At 42.0% G+C, this 19,318-nt stretch overlaps 1 protein-coding gene across 1 annotated transcript; it reads right to left on the bottom strand.

Moving 5' to 3' along the window:
* Positions 1 to 10,920: 10,920 nt before the first annotated feature.
* MRPL44 (mitochondrial ribosomal protein L44) lies at positions 10,921 to 18,885 on the bottom strand. Its single transcript, XM_019977700.2, has 4 exons — positions 18,676 to 18,885; positions 16,385 to 16,853; positions 12,304 to 12,482; positions 10,921 to 11,467 (listed from the first exon to the last, which is right to left on the bottom strand). The coding sequence occupies exons 1-4, from the start codon at positions 18,852 to 18,854 to the stop codon at positions 11,296 to 11,298; spliced, it is 999 nt and encodes a 332-aa protein (XP_019833259.2). The 5' UTR covers positions 18,855 to 18,885; the 3' UTR covers positions 10,921 to 11,295.
* Between the last annotated feature and the right edge of the window lie 433 nt (positions 18,886 to 19,318).

Raw genomic sequence — 19,318 nt, 5'->3', positions numbered from 1 at the left:
TTGGATTTGCATTTTTGTATTTTGTACAAAGTAAAAATAAAGTGTTATGAGTAGTAAAAAAAGAAGAAGAAGAAGAAAAAGCCATTTCTCTGCTATTTGAAAATACAACAAAAGAAACAGCCTTTTAAAAATACCTCAGTCTCTTCTAATAAACCTTTGCACTTAGGCAAACAGCAAAAAAAAACCCTGGCCTTCCCATCCCTCACCTAAATCTGGCAGTCACTGTTCCTGCCCCAGCACCTCCCCAAATCTCCCTTCCAGTGCAGGAGAAACAAGAGACCTGGGTTCAATCCCTGGGTGGAAAAGATCCCCTGGAGGAGGGCATAGCAACCTACTCCAGTATTCTTGACTGAAGAATTCTGAGGATAGAAGAGCCTGGCAGGCTACAGTCAGTGGGGTTGCAAAGAGTCGGATGCAACTGAGTGACTTAGCATAGCACACACAGTTCAGTCGCTCAGTCATGTCTGACTCTTCTCGACCCCATGGACTGTAGCACGCCAGGCCTCCCTGTCCATCAATAACTCCCGGAGTTCACCCAAACTCATGTCCATTGAGTCGGTGATGCCATCCAACCATCTCATCCTCTGTCGTTCCCTTCTCCTGCCTTCCATCTTTCCCAGCATCAGGGTCTTTTCTAAGGAGTCAGTTCTTCGCATCAGATGGCCAAAGTATTGGAACTTTAGCTTCAGCATCAGTCCTTCCAATGAATATTCAGGACTGATTTCCTTTAGGATTGACTGGTTTGATCTTTCAATTCAAGGGACTCTGAAGAGTTTTCTCCAACATCACAGTTCAAAAGCATCAGTTCCGGGGAACCACTATCACAGAGAAATCCTGTCTCTAATTTCAGATAGGGTTCCTCAGGCCAGGGCTGAGGCTTCCCAGCAAAGGTAGGGAGGGGTTTGGTAGCAAGAGCAGAAGGAAATTACTCGGTGAACAGTGGCTGTTTCATTTTTGATGATAGGCTAGAACGCTTGTTTTTCAAAGCAAGTTTTTGTGGATTTTTTCTTTGTCTGTTGTGTTTTTGGAAAACTCATCACAATTCTAAGTTTACCTTTTTTTTGTTTGTTTTATTAATTTTCTAGAGATTTTGGGTACCCTTATCTAAATAAGAATAGTTTGTATTCTAAATAAGAATAGTTTGTAAGAACAGTAGTTATCAAAAACTACTTTTTTTTTTAAACCTATTAGCTCTATTCCTCTCCTTGTACATTAAAACCTCACATTCAACTCTTCACCAGTTTGTTGTTTACAATTATTTGTCAGATGGACTGAGTCTTGCTGTTTGCAACTATTTAAATGTGGATACCTTGATTGTTAGGGCTTCCAGGTGGTTCAGAGGTAAAGAATCCACCTGCCAAGCAGGAGCTTCGGGTTTGACCCCTTGATTTGGGTAGATCCCCTGGAGAAGGAAATGGCAACCTTCCCTAGTATTCTCTAGCTACTGTCCATGGGGTCGTAAAGAATCGGATGTGACTCAGCAAGTGAACAATAACAACCTTGATTATTAACCAAGAGAGAAGGGAGAAAGGGGACAATTGTTTTCCTGATTTAAGTGTAAATGCCAAAGAATTATTTTGAATGGTTACCTAAGACCACTTGTATTCTAGCAAACATGCTAGTATAGTTCAGTTCAGTTCAGTTGCTCAGTCGTGTCCGACTCTTTGCGACCCCATGAATTGCAGCATGCCAGGCCTCCCTGTCCATCACCGACTCCCGGAGTTCACTGAGACTCAACATCCATTGAGTCAGCGATGCCATCCCGCCATCTCATCCTCTGTCGTCCCCTTCTCCTCCTGCCCCCAATCCCTCCCAGCATCACGGTCTTTTCCAATGAGTCAACTCTTCACATGAGGTGGCCAAAGTATTGGAGTTTCAGCTTCAGCATCAGTCCTTCCAGTGAACACCCAGGACTGATCTCCTTTAAGATGGACTGGTTGGATCTCCTTGCAGTCCAAGGGACTCTCAAGAATCTTCTCCAACACCACAGTTCAAAAGCATCAATTCTTCGGTGCTCAGCTTTCTTCACAGTCTCATATCCATATATGACCACTGGAAAAACCATAGCCTTGACTAGACGGACCTTTGTTGGCAAGGTAATATCTGCTTTTGAATATGCTATCTAGGTTGGTCATAACTTTCCTTCCAAGGAGTAAGCGTCTTTTAATTTAATGACTGCAATCACCATCTGTAGTGATTTTGGAGCCCGGAAAAATAAAGTCTGACACTGTTTCCACTGTTTCCACATCTATTTCCTATGAAGTGATGGGACCAGATGCCATGATCTTAGTTTTCTGAATGTTGAGCTTTAATATATTTGTATATCCTCTCTTTTTCATTTTATCCTCTCAACTTACTCATCTTTAGCCCTTCCTCCTGTTGACCTAAAACATGTAGAATGCCATGGTATGGCATTCAGCAAAGATGGGTTTATTCAGGATAGGCAGAGAATTACAATTTGGGATATGCAACTGCGGTGAGAGGAGTACTATCTACACCCGTGGCAAGAGAAGGAAATGCTTTTATAGAGGAGAACAGGAAGTTGAGGAGCTGTGATAAAAAGGGTTCATGGCTTCCCACTGGCTGACTCCTTGCCAGAAAAGAAAAGTATTTTTCTTTGTTGGGCTCATCTGTCTTCACAGGTGTGAGAGCTCCCCCTTCTGGTCTCCAGTTTCTATTGCAGTTTCTATTAACATTTTTATTTTTTAGGTTTTTATTTTTTATTACTTTACAATATTGTACTGGTTTTGCCATACATCAACATGAACCCACCACAGGTGTACACGTGTTCCCCATCCTGAACCACCCTCCGACTTCCCTCCCCATCCCATCCCTCTTGGTCATCCCAGTGCATCAGCCCTGAGCATCCTGTATCATGCATCGAACCTGGACTGGCGATTCGTTTCACATATGATAATACACATGTTTCAATGCTATTCTCCCAAATCTTCCCACCCTCGCCCTCTCCCACAGAGTTCAAAAGACTGTTCTATACATTTGTGTCTCTTTTGGTGTCTCGCATACAGGGTTATCGTTACCTGCCGGGAGCCGGCCGGCGGTGAGGAGCTCCACTCATGGCAAAGGTCATGAGGAAGGAGGCTCGGCATACGCAAAGGCGGGATCGAGCCTCAGGAGTCCCCCTGGAAATTCTCGAGCATCTACCCCTAAAACCAGAGTCTGACTACTTTCTGCTTTGTGCTCTCACCTACACCTCTGACTTTACGGGGGGCTGTCCCCCACTACCTCTCTCTGAAAAAAAGAGTTAACTTACAGCTCCAGTTAATAAAGTTCCTGGGTGTGATAGTGTTTCAACCTACAAACTCCTTTGGAAGTCCTCTAGCCTGCCTGAACAGGTTTTTCCGGCCACATGTGATTGCTCAGAGCCTCCCAACTGTGAGAGGCATGAGATGTTCTAAACTGTCTAAATACAGATTCCTTTGAGCAGTTAAAAGATTGATTAGAAATTGTATTGGTGAAGGGTTTTTCACTTGTTGGGCCAATGTTTGCTGCTAAGTCTCCATATCCCTTACCTGCTGTGTCCCTGGCAGTGTATTGATTAATATGATTGGTGTAAGTAATAGCTTTAATGTTTGTAACCTTGGACCCTTGAGTTAATTCTTTTTCTTGTTATAGCCCACCACACCTTTGCCCTATAGGAATGCAACTTTAATGCTTTTGGAGGGTGGCACCTGACTAATCACCTTTAGAGAAAAATAAGTTTTCTGAAGAAAGAGTCTTAAAATGTTAACAGGCCTCTGGGCCAGAAGATGATGCAAATCACCTAAGCTTTTGCATATGATAAGTTTGCAGGAAGAAAGCCTGGCTTGCTGCATGACTCTACCCCTTCCCCCATTATCCTCTATGCATAACTTAAGGTATAAAAACTACTTTGGAAAATAAAGTGCGGGCCTTGTTCACCGAAACTTCGTCTCCCCATGTCGTTCTTTCTCTCACCTTCTGGCTGAATTATTCAGCCTCTTTTCTCCACTGAATTTCCTCACTGAGCTATCCTTATTTAATCACTCTTTATATCTTTAATTAACATTTAAATAAGCTGTTGTTTCCTGATCGCCGATGCCGTCTCCCCTTCGAAACCCCTGGATCCATCGGGGCTGGACCCCGGCAGTTACCATCTTTCTAAATTCCATATATATGCGTTAGTATCCTGTATTGGTGTTTTTCTTTCTGGCTTACTTCACTCTGTACAATAGGCTTCAGTTTAACTTTTTTTATACTCCAGTCAATACCCAGTTTCGATCCTGGCTGACTCCTGTGCTTGTGCTTAGTTGCTCAGTCATGTCTGACTCTTGTGACCCCATAGACTATAGGCCCTGCAGGCACCTCTGTCCATGGAGATTCTCCAGGCAAGAATACTGGGTGGGTTGCCAAGCCCTTCTCCAGGGGATCTTCCCAGCCCAGAGAGCTGATTTGTAAAACTTGTTTATAATTCCTGGATTTAGGGGGAAAGTTCATCGAATTATTTTTCTAAAGTTCAACTTTTATCTTTTGATACACTTAGTAGGTCTGAAGACCTTGCCTTCAAATGATAACATTTATGAAAACTTTGAAGGAAACGAATACATTTAAAATACAGAGATTGCCACAAATATGACAGACCTGGGGTAAAAGATTATATTTGCTGTGCTGTTTTGATTTATAATAAAAATATATATATACAGTATTTGTTCCTCATCCCAGCTTCTGGCACAGAACTCCCAAAACCCTTGGAATGTCTTAAGTGAGAAGCACAGTAAAGGTGCCTTTTGTTATGTTAATATGTTAAAATAACTTGCAGCTCCCAGGGATGGGGACTGGTCATGAGGAATACCAACCATCTGATTCGGGGGCCCCACACCCCAACCTCGGGCTGGGGGGCTGGCTAGAGGTTCTATCAGTCACTGATGGCCAATGATTTCACCAATCATGCTTATGAAACCAGGTGGCTCAGTGGTAAAGAATCTGTCTGCCAGTGCAGGAGATGCGAGTTCAATCCCTGGGTCAGGAAGATGCCCTGGAGAAGGAAATGGCAGCCCACTCCAGCATTCTTGCCTGGGAAATCCCCTGGACAGAGGAGCCTGATGGGCTACAGTCCTTGGGGTTGCCAAGAGTCAGACCCAACTTAGCAACTAAACAGCAGCAACAGCAGCAGGTTATGACATGAAGTCTCTGTGAAAACCCAAGATGACGGCTTGCAGAGCTCCTGGATTGGTGAACTCGACAGTTGAGATACAGGGAGGGCACCATGCTCCTTGAAAACTCCTTTCCCTTGCCCTTCCCTCAGCCCTTGCCCTATTGGTCTCTTCCATCTGGCTGTTCTTATGTCCTCTTATAAGAAACCAGTCATCTAGTAAATGAAATATTCCTCTGCATTCTGGGAGCTGCTCTGGCAAATTTATTGAACCCAAGGAGAGGTCATGGAAACCTCTCATTTATAGCCAGTGGGTCAATGGCAACCTGGGCTTGCACTTGGCATGTCAAATGGAGCAGTCTTATGAGCCCTTAATCTGTGGAATCTGATGCTCTCTTCAGGTGGGTAGTGTTGGAATTGAGTTGAATTGTAGGACTCTCAGCTGGTGTGGGGAAAACCCCCGCACAAGCTGGAACTGGGTATCAGAATCTTTATTTGCTATGTAGATATTTGAGCAAACAATTCTTATGTGGATTAGATGTCACATTGAAGTTGGACAGGAGATTGGCTGCGATTTCCCTAAGGTCACAAAATGGTAAACTTATGGAAAAGTGGAGATCAACAACCAGGAAACTCACTCCTTGGACACTTAATGAGATGGGGATTTCAATTCACCTGAGACACAATGGAAAAAGAGTGGGCACTGACCCAAATAAGTTGAAAGTGCTGTCTTGTCAGCCTTTGAGTCTTTGTCCTGAAAAGGAAATGATGACAGATGACCTGAAAAAAATGCCAATCATTTTTACAAAAAGACACAAAGGAGTGGCTTTTGTCCCTGTAGCTCTTTGTTTTTCTGAAAATTAAAAACTGAAGGACACCTGAGCTCCACACTGAAGGACCTAAAAACTGAAAGAGGAAGGGTGGAGTTTGCTGGGAACAAGCGGAGTAGCTGTGATTGGTGGTGACTCCCTAGGAGAGGTGAGGTTTTTTGTAAGCTGATGGCCGATTGCTATGTCCTTGACGTCCTGTGATGCAGAAAGACACTGTGTCCTACCAAGAGTCCACTTTGTCCACTTTGGACGGCCAAAGGGTAGACAACACCACTGGCTAAGCTCCATTTCTTTCAAGATTCCCCAAACTGTACCTCTCACACTCACTGAAATCTTGAAGAAAAAAGGAGGCAGTTGTGATTTAAAGGAGGAATTTGCTAAATGAGAAACCAGTACTCTACACAATACCAGGTACATTGTTGCTTGCAGATTAAATTACTGTATATGAGGTAGCAAAATGTAAACAAGTTTTTTTAACTTCTTAATGCTGTACCTCTTTCATCTAAAGTTTGTAATCCTGGGTCTTCCCTGGTGGTCCAGTGGTTAAGACTTTGCCTTCTAACGCAGGGGGTGCATTCCCTGATTGAGGAACTAAGACCCCATGTGCCTTGGGGCCAAAAAACCAAAACATAATTATTGTAATGAGTTCAATAAAGACTTTAAAATGGTCCACATTAGAAACAAAGTTTAATAAAAAATAACAAAAAACTTTGAAGTTTATAATCCCATCTGCAGAAGGTAAAGAGAAGACTGGAGGCCTTCATGCTTGTCCCTCTTGGACAAAAAGCAATCCCAGGATCAAAACCTGAGCGGCAGGTTGTCAGGAGCCTGACCTAATGGTGATCGTTGTTGTTAGTCTGAGGGTTGTGCTGTTTTGACTGCATTTGCCTCATTAACTGTATTGTCTGCTGATAAATATCTCTTACTGACATGTTGTCTTGCTGTAGAGACGCTGATACCAATAGTTTATGTAAAGGAAGTGTCATCAGAGAGTCAGGTAGACCTTCCTCGTCTAACTAGAAATGTCCTTCTCCAGCTGACAATGTCCTCATTTCTCTTCTCTTCTCCAAAACTCATTAAAATAAAGTCACAGGTTCACTGTGCAATTTTACTGCACAACAGATAGGTTAAAAAAGTGTTCTATGAATACTCAAATAATGGGTTCCTCCTCAATTGAAGGGGAATAAACTAACGTATTCCATTTTCTCCATCTCAGAAAATTTTCTTAAAACCCTTACTCCTTGGTCGTTAGTGAGACCTAACAGGTAGCCAGGTTATTGAACAAGAGCCCATGAACACTGAGTGGGAAGCACAGATACTACTAATATCAAGAAAGCTTGCTTCTTTCAGGAGCCTGTGTGCTTGTGGTTATGATTTTTGACTGCATGCATTTTTTTTCTTGGAAAAATTGTCCTCAGTTTGCAAGATTCAATTCAGTCTAGCAATCAGCCTTGGTATCCCAGAAAGAACTGTGGCTTTCGAATGCTCTGAGAAGCAACAGAAGTTGTGAACCATGGTTCTAGAATCTAGCGACCATGCTGGAGGGCTTCACCAATGGAGACGACTCAGGGATCTGCTGAAGGGAAGAAAAAAGGTGGGCCTGAAGATGCAGAGGTGTGCAGCATGCTGCCTGCTGGGCATCCTCAAGGGGCTGCCTGCAGCTGGGGAAAGCTGTGAGCTGGACCCCACCCTTCCCTACCCCCACGAGAAGGATGGCAACATCTGGTGTCAAGACGGACAGTGTCCCTTGCTTCTGCAGTGCATTTTCTTCCATCATAAAAATGAGGAGGAAAGAATAACAAGAAGGGGCCAAAAAAAGAAGAAAAAAAAGGTCTTTTGAACATATTATCTATGACAACCCTTAAATTTTCACTTTTCTAGTAAAGATAAAAAGAGCTCCAAACATTGGCTCTTTCATCAGAAGTAAATTGCTCAGAAAAGGCGAGCTTGCAGAAGAGAGCTGTAAGAGGTCTAGAAAAGTCATATTTCACTATAATTCTATGTAATAAGTCTTTCCTGTTTGGGGAGAAAAGTGTTCCCCCTAATGTTACTTTGCATGCTACTAATACTTCACTGAGAAGTAGGGTTAGAACACCATCTTGTGGCCAAAATCCCTAAAATGCTGAGCACTAAAAAATAGTCTCGTTTGTTTCATTCCTAACTAGGATAAAAGTTTGGGGGGAGTTTTTTTGCCTTTTTTAAAATTAAAGTGTAGTTGATTTACAATGTTGTGTTAATTTCTGTTGTACAGCAAAGTGACTCAGTTATCCACATACATACATTCCTTTAATATTCTTTTCCGTTTTGGTTTATCCCAGAATACTGAGTACAGTTCCCAACAGTAGGACCTTGTTTATCGATTCAATATGTAATATAGAAGTTCCAGTCTATTCCTCTCCCATCCCCACTGGCAACCACAAGTTTGTTCTCTTTATCTGTGAGTTTGTTTTTGTTTCATAATTACATTCATTTGTGCCATATTTTGGATTCCACATATAAGTGATACCATATGGTATTTTTTTCTGACCTACTTCACTTACTATAATGTATAGTTGCAGAGATAGTTTTTACTAATATTTCACTTCCTTAAAACCACATGATACTTTTGAGAATAATATGCCCTATTTTATATATGTATATAACATATGAACTATAGTAAAAAAAAATAAGGCTTAGATAACTGAGTCTATAGACATCAATATTACACTTTTGGATAAGGAACTTTTTTGGGGCTGAGGAAACTGGAGGATGGGAGTGTCTGAATTTCAAAGTAAATGACTTCAACATCTTTCTTCTCCAGTACCAAGGTTTAGTCAGTGCTTTCATATGCCACCAACTTCCCACGGTTATAACGACTGTCTTCTCAACATGGACTAAACATCAGTCAAAAAGGGGTCCTGGAATGGTCACTGAGTGCTCTTGGGTACAGTCCTTTGGCAACACCCTCATACCCACATGGTCCTCTTGCTCACACATCTAACTTCTGTAATACTTACTCTCATATAGCAAATTAAGTAGTCGTTCAAGTTGGTCCCAAGTGTCAAGCTATTTCACATGGAAGGGCGAGAGTGTATTAATTGTCTTCTACATTCTAGTTCATGGTATTTTGATTGGTGCTTTTTAAAGGTACCGGCTTCTCTGGTGTTTCAGATGGTAAAGAATCTGCCTGCAAAGAAGGAGACCCAGGTTCAATCCCTGGGTCGGAAGATCCCGAAGAACGATTGGCTACCCACTCCCAGTATTCTTGCCTGGAGAATTCCATAGACAGAGGGGCCTGGCAGGCTACAGTCCACAGGGTCGCAGAGTCGGACACGACTGAGCAACTAACGCCACACTGCTGCTGCTGCTGCTAAGTCACTTCAGTCGTGTCCGACTCTGTGCGACCCCATAGACAGCAGCCCACCAGGCTCTCCGTCCCTGGGATTCTCCAGGCAAGAACACTGGAGTGGGTTGCCATTGCCTTCTCCAACGCCACACTACAAAGTAGTTTTTATGAACTAGAGACCTAGACTTGTTGCACGTGTAACCCTAAAAGCATTCAAGGATTAGCAGATTGAAAAACCTAAGGGTGAAGATAATTCCCCTCCAAACTTGTAGATTACGGTCCTGCAAACTGCCCTGAGCAGGAGAAATATATCCATAGAATTTACAGAGAAGGAAAGGATTACTCAGAAAAAAAAAAAAAGGATTACTCAGTTTACAACTAAGTTCTCCAAAGACTTTTGGGAAAAAATATTCAACTAAATAAAACTAGAACATTGGTCTAGCACATGCTGGATGAGAAGTGGTTGGAGGACACATACCATCTTTTGCTTCCCAGAAACTTTTTATATAGTATCTCTTTTCTCCTATGTTGTCAATGAGATACTTGATGTATTTACTTGTGGATGATACGTTTAAGGGTACCATTTCACTATTGGGTTTGGTCCTCTATCCCTGTGCTGAATTATTAGAGGAGTTGGAATTACTCTCAAAAGAAAGATGAAAGAGTTTACACTTAACCTAACCAATCCAGCCAACTAGGTAATTCTCAAACTCCCCTTCGAAAGCAGTCTCTGTGTTAGCTGTCATAGCTATAAGTCTTCTTTTTTCACCTTGTTTAGTCGCCAAGTTGCATCCAACCCTTTGCGACCCCTAAAGTCCACTGGGCTCCTCCATCCATGGGATTTTCCAGGCAAGAATACTGCAGTGGCTTGCCGTTTCCTTCTCCAGTAAGTCCTCCTAGATGATATTAAGTCCGCTTTGAAACTGCTTGCCTGAGACTGGTTAGGAGTTTCAAAGATTCTTCATCTTCCTTTACAAAAAGATTTCATGGCAAAAAGTGTTACCAATTTAAACATTTTACCTCTTTTCTATTCTCAACTCCCACTTTTCTTGTTAACTTCTGGGGAGTGACTGCTGGCAGACTAAAACTGAAAATTATTACTGTTGCCAAAAAGTTTAAAAGAAATAAAGGGAATTTGCAGTAGGAAGATTACTGAATTAAATACAAAAGATTAAAGAATCAGAAACACACACTCTTAAGATGTGTCTTCTACTGAATTAACTGTGTAGAAATATTTAAGAGCTGTGCTTGGGACATGGTCACCATGATTATGGAATACTAAATTGATAAATACATACTTTATTTTTCCATTAGCTTCAACATTTTAATCTGCTTTTGATTTTCATGTTTTATTTTGAAAGCATAAAATGTACATCCCTGCCATTCATTTTATAGAAATTAAATAGCTATGAAATTAACTTGCATACAGAATTTTAAACCGAGGCTTCTCTCACCATGGACCACAGGCTCTAAGAACACAGGCTCAGTAGTCGCCACCTAAGTTATCGTAAATGCCTAATTGTTATAATCAGCACCTTACATTTCTAAAAGTTAAGAGTTATAACTATTTTAGCTAAAACTGTATTAGAGAGGCAGGGTTCACTAATCTGGGTAAATCAAATTAAGCTACAAGGAAATACATGAAGAATAACTTTTTTTAATTGGCATTACAGCAAACTTCATGTAAAACATACAAATTATGATACTTCAAAGTCAGAAGGGAATAAAATACACCTAACTGTACAATTTAAATACAATAATAAGATGAAGAATTTGAGTTAAAATTTATCAGGAAAATACCAAAAGATCAAAAGATTTTTGACAGAACAAAAATGACTAAAAAGAAAATAAAAGAAGTGACCTGATAAACATTTGTTCAATCTTAGGAACTCAGTATGAGGAATAAGACATATTTCTTTACAATTTAAAAAACGTCCAGCTTGGATCATCTTTTGACGTTTGTTAGTCTCGCTGTTTTGCTCACAAGTTTCAGGCTGCACATCTCTGGCTGGCTAGCTGGCGGCAATGGTCTTCTCTGCTCTCACAGGCTCTTTGGGCCTAGAGTAGTCCCAGGGCTGGCGATTCTCAGTGAACCCGTAGAGTTTCCTAAGTGCCACTCGAGCAGCTTCTTCTTCTGCAACCAGTACCGTCTCCCCAGGGCCTTCTGCAATCAGCTTTTTATCACTAGGAAAAAAACCCAACAATAGCCTGAAATTACACGGTGCATCATAAAACAAAGCACACAGATCAGTTTTCCCTGGTCTAATTTTCGCAGCAATATTCACCAAAACTATCAGAAATATCGTGCCTTTTCTTTTCTTTCTACCAGCAGTGTATGAACTGCTGATGAAGGATGCGTTTAAAGCTTGCCAATCTGATAAGCAAGAGCATCTCATTTTGCTTTGCACTTCAATTAAAATTAAAGATGCAACATCTTACACCACCATCAATTTTCTCCTTTGCAATGTCTTCCACTGTTTTTATACCTATGAAGTCCTACATCATATAAAATCAGAAAAATATTTACCTAAATTTTAAAAGTCATCGTAAATATATTCATAGTTTACACTTAACACTTCTATCCACCTGAAATCAACCTGAGGCAGGTCGACTGTTACTAAGAAACCTAAAAGTTCTCAGCATGGGCTGACTTATTTTGATGGGCAACGTTCAATTTCTTTTTCAGTTCTAGGCTCAATTTAAGCTGTTACAAGTGTGGACTGGGGTTAAATCTCTATTACAAGTCAAATTTTTTTTAAAGAAATGTTTAGATTAGCAGGATACTCTATGAGATTTCCATCGTAAATGGTTGGTTAACAAAAGCTACAATTAGCAAACCACAGATTACCTACCTTCCCCTAAGGATGACCAGCAGGAAAGGAAGTAGTTAGTGACTAGATCACAAAGGGAATGAGGTTTTCAAAAAATCCTTTAATGCAATTCGAGGTTTATTAAAGAACTGTGAAAAGTCAGTTTTTAAGACTTCTGATCAATATTATAAAGATTAAAATGTTACTAACCAGTATAAGCCAACAAAATACACAGGCAAAGCTGTGGTGCTTCCAGATTGCCTAGTGAGTCTAGATTCAGGAACTGAAATATTCCTTTTCTTCAGTTCTTGTACCAGTAGCCCCATGGGATTTATTATCTTCCAAATCTCAAAGAGTTCTTTTCCTGTCATTTGAGTAATTAAGAAGTCCTGCATATAAAAACATAATTTATACATTTAAATTAGTATAAGGAAAATAAGGACCATAATTTAAAGTTCACTTCTAACAGAAACTTTAAAATTTAATGCGATTAAAAGGTATGAGCTAGTATGTATTCGGTTGACCAAAAAAGTCCATTTGGGTTTTTCCATAAGATGTGACAGAATAACCTAAAGAAACTTTTTGGGCAACTCAATATAAAATAAATAAAGTACAAGCGTATGTTGTACAGCAAAGGGAATATGCTCCTCAAGGTTTCTTCCTGGAATGACCTTCTTGGGGCAAATGTCACTTCTCTAAAACTTCCCTAACCCTGCTGGAAATAGTAGTTGCCTCCCCTGAGTTCCCTCTACACTTTATAATACCTGAGGGCACTGTCCACATTCTACTCTCTCTGCCTATGAGCTGTGAGCAAAGACTGAATCCTATTAAACTCTGGTTCCAGTGCTTGGCACAGTGCCTGGCACACAGGAAACAATAAATATTAGGTGAGCAAATGAATGAAATAAGACCATTCAAACCAGTCAGTTCCACTATGGAGAGTGGCTGTCCTCACACTATACCACTAACACAGTAAGTTCTACTATGGGAGATGTCACAGCTCTTGACTGAGAAGTAAGATATTTGAATTATCTATCTCTTTGAGGATCTATAGACTTCCCTGGTGGCTCAGACAGTAAAGCGTCTGTCTATAATGCGGGAGACCTGAGGATCTATAATTGGAACTGTCAACAGAGGCACTAAAATATGGTAAACAAGTATTTCCAAAATGGTCTCATGACTACCCTGTGAAAATTTCAAAATGGTGACCAAAAATTGTTTAGATAGTTCTAAGACTCTACATAAGCTATAGTGATTGGGAGAGAATGGAAATCAAGGGAGGATTTTGTTAGAATTTCTTTATAAAAAAATGTTTAATTGCAGGGGAAAGAGGGGGCAAGCGAGGCTTTCCTTTTCACCTCAGGCCTGCTGCTGCTGCTGCTGCTAAGTTGCTTCAGTCGTGTCCAACTCTGTGTGACCCCATAGACGGCAGCCCACCAAGCTCCCCCATCCCTGGGATTCTCCAGGCAGGAACACTGGAGTGGGTTGCCATTTCCTTCTCCAATGCAGGAAAGTGAAAAGTGAAAGTGAAGTCACTCAGTCGTGTCCGACTTTTAGCGACCCCATGGACTGTAGCCTACCAGGCTCCTCCATCCATGGGATTTTCCAGGCAAGAGTACTGGAGTTGGGTGCCATTGCCTTCTCCTAGAGGGCTTTAAAGGGTCCCCTGGCCTCCGAATGAGGCAATGGATGTTCAGTCAACTGGCAGTCAACAAACACTCCCGCTTAAGGCGACAGTCTGGCAGAAGTTACCTGCAGTAATGGGGCCGAAGTCTGCACCTGATGTCAGGGGTACAAAAATCCTTAAGACCTGAGGTGGGATTCATAGCAGGGATGTCATTTTGAAAGGAACCCTATCCAGAAAACTAGAAGCTGACAGCCAATGCCCACATGAAGGTACATGGTTGTAAGGTTCCAGCTGGGAACAAAATGCTCACTAGTGTCTGTTTAAACAGTGAGCAGACTCAGAAAGCACTAAACCAGCTTTCAGCCATCAAGTCAAGTAAACACCTTCTGCCTTCCCTTCCTTCTATTTCCCTCAGCTCCATCTCCAGAGGTGTCAGTTAAAAACCTGCTTCCGTAAGACAGACAGACAGGTAAGTCCTGGCTGGAAAGTTGGAAGGGAGACCTTAACTCTGAATGAAGTCTGAGTGCTGGTTAATGCAAGTATCCTTCTTGATCAAAATGATCAGATCAACTTAGTGTCAAAACTAAATACATAGATTCCAACAGTAAGGGAAACTGGTTTAAAACAACTAATTTCAAAGGCCTGAGTCAAGACTCTTTTTTGTGACTTGAAGTGATTGCCTGGACTATCCATTATGTAAGAAAGACCAAAACTCATGTTTTCATCCAAAAGCAAAGAATAAAACTTCTCCCAATTGACAACTTCTAAAAGGACAGTGGAGTTAAATCATACCAATTACTCAAGTATTTTAATTAGGCAAGCTACTGGCTAACAAGGAATTTGGTGTATATAATGAAAGTGTTACTCACTCAGTTGTGTCTGACTCTTTGCAACCCCATGGACTGTATCCCGCCAGGCTCCTCTGTCCATGGGATTTTCCAGCCAAGAATACTGGAGTGGGTAGCCATGCTGATCCAGGGATTGAACCTAGGTCTCCTGCATTGCAGGGGGATTCTTTACCGTCTGAGCCACCAGCAAAGCCCATAATAGGGACTCAGAAATCCAAGACTGTATGACTCAGAAAAGCAGAATAGCAGCTGGTACTTAAGCAAGGAGCTGCCAAACCACACTAGGCCCTCCAGCGGTGTGCTTTGGACTCATTCACTCACTAAACTCCTGAGCCTCTACTGTGCAGGCACTACCCTTGTCCCTTAGGATGTAAAGCTAAAAACATGGCTTGCAGTCCTGCCATGACGTAAACACTAAATTTAATATTTAATTCACCTCTAATTATTCAAGAATAATTAAGATACTATCATAAAAATAATTAAGATACTATCATAAAAAGCTTTTTTTAGAAAAGGCAGAGGAACCAGAGATCAAATTGCCAACATCTGTTGGATCATTGAAAAGGCAAGAGAATTCCAGAAAAACATCTACTTCTGCTTTATTGACTATGCCAAAGCCTTTGATTGTGTGGATCACAACAAACTCTGGAAAATTCTTAAGGAGATGGGAATACTAGACCACCTGACCTGCCTCCTGAGAAATCTGTATGCAGGTCAGGAAGCAACAATTAGAACTGGACATAGAACAACAGACTGGTTCCAAATAGGAAAAGGAGTACATCAAGACTGTATATTGTCACCCTACTTATTTACATGCTTATTTTACATGCAGAGTACATCATGTGAAATGCCGGGCTGGATGAAGCACAAGCTAGAATCAAGATTGCAGGGAGAAACATCAATAACCTCAGATATGCAGATGACACCACCCTAATGCCAGAAAGCGAAGAGGAACTAAAGAGCCTCTTGATGAAAGTGGAAGAGGAGAGTGAAAAAGTTGGCCTGAGGCTCAACATTCAGAAAACTAGGATTATGGCATCTGGTCCCATCACTTCATGGCAAACAGATGGGGAGACAGTGGGAACAGTGATGGACTATTTTTGGGGGGCTCCAAAATCACTGCAGATGGTGACTGCAGCCATGAAATTAAAAGATGCTTGTTCCTGGAAGAAAAGTTATGACCAACCTAGACAGCATATTAAAAAGCAGAGACATTACTTTGCCAACAAAGGTCCATCTAGTCAAAGCTATGGTTTTTCCAGTAGTCATGTATGAATGTTAAAGTTGGACTAAAGAAAGCTCAGCACCGAAGAATTGACGCTTTTGAACTGTGGTGTTGGAGAAGACTCTTGAGAGTCCCTTGGACTGCAAGGAGATCCAACCAGTGCATCCTAAAGGAAATCAATCCTGAATATTCATTGGAAGGACTGAATGCTGAAACCTGATACCAAGAACTGACTTCTTGGAAAAGACCCTGATGCTGGGAAAGATTGAAGGCAGGAGGAGAAGGGGATGACAGAGGATGAGATGGCTGGATGGCATCACCATCTCAATGGACATGAGTTTGAATCAACTCCAGAAGTTGGTGATGGATAGGGAGGCCGGGCGTGCTGCAGTCCATGGAGTCGCAAAGAGTCAGACACAACTGAGTGACTGAGCTGAACTGATAAAAAGCTTTAGGTCTTTCTCAGTTTGGATGAGGAGAATAATTCACATGTAACCTGCCAAGGTCATAGCACAAAGAAGTAAAGTACAAAAAGAAATGTTTCTTTCTACCTCAAGCATGTTCCAGCATGTGCAACTAACAATCACCTACCCTGATGAAGAGTGAAGTCCTCTCGGGTCCACTGCTGTGTAGCAGGGCTCCAATCACTGCAAAGAAAGTCTGCCGTAACACAGCTGGGGGGACAGGGAAGTCCGCACTCAACGTCAACTGCTCCACTGCCAAGTTCCTAGCCACGTGACACACAACTTCCTCACCGGTGAGATAGTCAACCAGACTTTTAACGCCTTCAGTGGGCAAGTCTGGGAACGCGTCCTCAAAAAATTGCGTGAGGCATGTCTGTGAAAAAGATGTCCCTTGTTCAGATAGTTCTTGATTATCTTTGAGGTTCAGAAGAACAGCTTCCTTCTCTATACCAAGTTTTTGGCGTTTGGCCTCCTCGCTTTTAATATAGCAGCTATTAACAAATGCAGTTTTGAGAAGATCTAATGAAAAAGTTTCCTGTAACCGAGGGCCAAATGCTTGTATTTCAGCATGGTAATCCCAGTTGGGCTTCTCCGAACTGAAAATGTAAAACAGAAGACAGTAAGAGATAATAAAGAGAACAAGATGTTGCTGTGATGCAAACATTTCTCGTTGTGATGCAATTTTATTTAATTATATAAAATTTTAGAAAATTATAGAAAATTTTAAAATGAAGATTGAGCTTCATTTTAATTCCAGAATCTGATTTTCTAAAAATTACTTACGTCAGCTGATTACTTGTGGTCCTCTGCTGGATTAATTGTCCCTCTGAGTCAACTGCCACATCAAAGCAGTTCATCAACAGCGACTAAGACCTTAGCCTCACTTTTAGGTTCTACTGTTATAACCACGGAACTGTGCTTTATACTTACACATGAAACACAAATTATAATGTCATATGTTCAAGTCATAAACACTAAGTATATTATAGTTATCTTGTATTTCATTATTTTAAGATTTGGAAGCATTCAGTGAAAATTAGCAACAAAATCTAGTTATCAATATTGTAAGTAGGTTAAAACTTCACAATCATTCTCAAGAACGACTAAAAGGTCTTTTAAAAACTAAAGACAATAAACCAAAAATAAAACTCTCAAGTAAAAAGGGGCTGCAAAAAGATCTGGGTTGTAAGTCATTAAGATATATATAATCTATATAATATATAAAGTTTCTAACAACTATTAAAGCCTGAAATGACTAACCTCACTATAACCAAATGTAGATTAAGAAGGAACACTATTTTACTATTGTTTTTAGGAAACAACTTAATATTCTGTGTTGAAAAAATATAGAACTATGAACATATATATTCCTACCAGGTGTATAAACTAGATCGGCTTTTTTGGGGGGAGGGCAATATTAAAATAGCTATCAATTTTCATACTAAATTTCCAAAGGAGCAGTAACTTCAAAGCTATTCGGTGTTACATCGGTTGTAAGAGCAACAGTAACTCAAACACCCATCAAACGGAGCCATCAAAGAGTGAGGTGCATCTATTTGTACGACCACGACACACGTCAAAGAAACATTATTTAAAAAAATGCAAAACCTCACGTATAAGGGGATCTTTTCTGGAGTTACATAAAGATCTGAGGGTCTTCCTACCAGACTTTCCACTAGCAGAACAAGATTAATAATGGCAAAAACCTAAAGCCAAACTGTTTTCCCTTTCCTCTGGATAGTGGACTTGTGATTGTGTACTTTTTCTTGCCCTATATCGCAATACTGTTTTGTGCTTTCCTCCCTCTTGTCCGTACCCAAGGAATTCTGAGGCAGCAATACAAAGGGGCTAAAACACCCAAGCCCGGGTATAGTTTACCCTCTGCTGCTGCTGCTGCTGCTACTGCGTCGCTTTAGCCCACCAGGCTTCCCGTCCCTGGGATTCTCCAGGCAAGAATACTGGAGTGGGTTGCCATTTCCTTCTCCAATGCATGAAAGTGAAAAGTGAAAGTCAAGTTGCTCAGTCGTGTCCGACTCTAGCGACCCCATGGACTGCAGCCTACCAGGCTCCTCCGTCCATGGGATTTTCTAGGCAAGAGTACTGGAGTGGGGTGCCATTGCCTTCTCCGAGGTTACCCTCTAGCTGGCCTTATTTCTCACAAGTTTCAGTCTACAGGACTCCAAATAGGAGTTCCAAGAGCGTCGGGGGCAGCCATGAGCCCAACTCCTCAGCAGAAATGTATTCCCTTTACCTCCGCCACGCGTCCACGACCCGTGGGTGTCTCTATCGCACAACTAGGGTCAGGCCAGGAGCAAACGAGCGATGAGCATCCCTACCCGCCACCCGGCCGAAGCCGCGGGGAAGCGCGCCCCGGCTCCAGGACCGCCACCCCTAACCTCTTTTCCCGGTGGCTCCTACCGGCGTACAGGCGGCGGCGGGCACCGGAGCAGGCGCCACCGCTCTAACTCCTTCTGGAACCGGAAAGCGGCGCGAAATCCCTTCTTCACTCCCCGAACAGGCGGGATGAGAGTGAGGCCGGCCGTTGCCAGGAGGCAACGGGGACCTCGCAGCAGCAACCTCGTCAGGCCGGACGCCATTGCACCGGAGAAAGCAATGGAGGGCGGAAAAAGGAGAGCCAGAGTAGTGTCACGGTAACACAGTTCCCCCGGAAACCAGGAGACGCGGGAGAGGCGGGGGCTGAGCCAGCGCCCGGTGGGTGGGGGCCAGTGGGGGTGTTTTAGTGGGCATGCGCAAACGTTGGATTTTTGTTGTTGTTGTTGTTGTTTTGTTTTGTTTTGTTTTGTTTTTCCCTCAGTTCAGTCCAGTGGCTCATTCGTGTCTGGCTCTTTGCCAACGAACCGTCTCATCCTCTGTCGTCCCCTTCTCCTGCCTTCAATCTTTCCCAGCATCAGGGTCTTTTCCAAAGAGTCAGTTCTTTGCATCAGGTGGCCAAAGTATTGGAGCTTCAGTTCCAGCATCAGTGGCTCCAGTGAATATTCAGGGTTGATTTTTTTGTAGGATTGACTGGTTGAATCTCCTTGCAGTCCAAGGGACTCTCAAG

This window comes from Bos indicus, chromosome 2 (genome assembly GCF_029378745.1).
Source record: "Bos indicus isolate NIAB-ARS_2022 breed Sahiwal x Tharparkar chromosome 2, NIAB-ARS_B.indTharparkar_mat_pri_1.0, whole genome shotgun sequence".
Lineage (NCBI taxonomy): Eukaryota > Metazoa > Chordata > Mammalia > Artiodactyla > Bovidae > Bos > Bos indicus.
The sequence above is the reverse complement of the archived record's forward strand: the minus strand, read 5'-3'. Positions and strand labels throughout refer to the sequence as shown.

Excerpts from the sequence above, each read along its gene's own strand:
- MRPL44 (XM_019977700.2), bottom strand. The coding sequence starts at position 18,854 with ATGGCGTCCGGCCTGACGAGGTTGCTGCTGCGAGGTCCCCGTTGCCTC. Across the intron at positions 12,483-16,384 it reads GGACTTCACTCTTCATCAGG|GACTTCTTAATTACTCAAAT; the intron begins GTAGGTGATTGT and ends TTTTATATGCAG. Across the intron at positions 11,468-12,303 it reads TATTTTGTTGGCTTATACTG|TGATAAAAAGCTGATTGCAG; the intron begins GTTAGTAACATT and ends TTTTTTTCCTAG.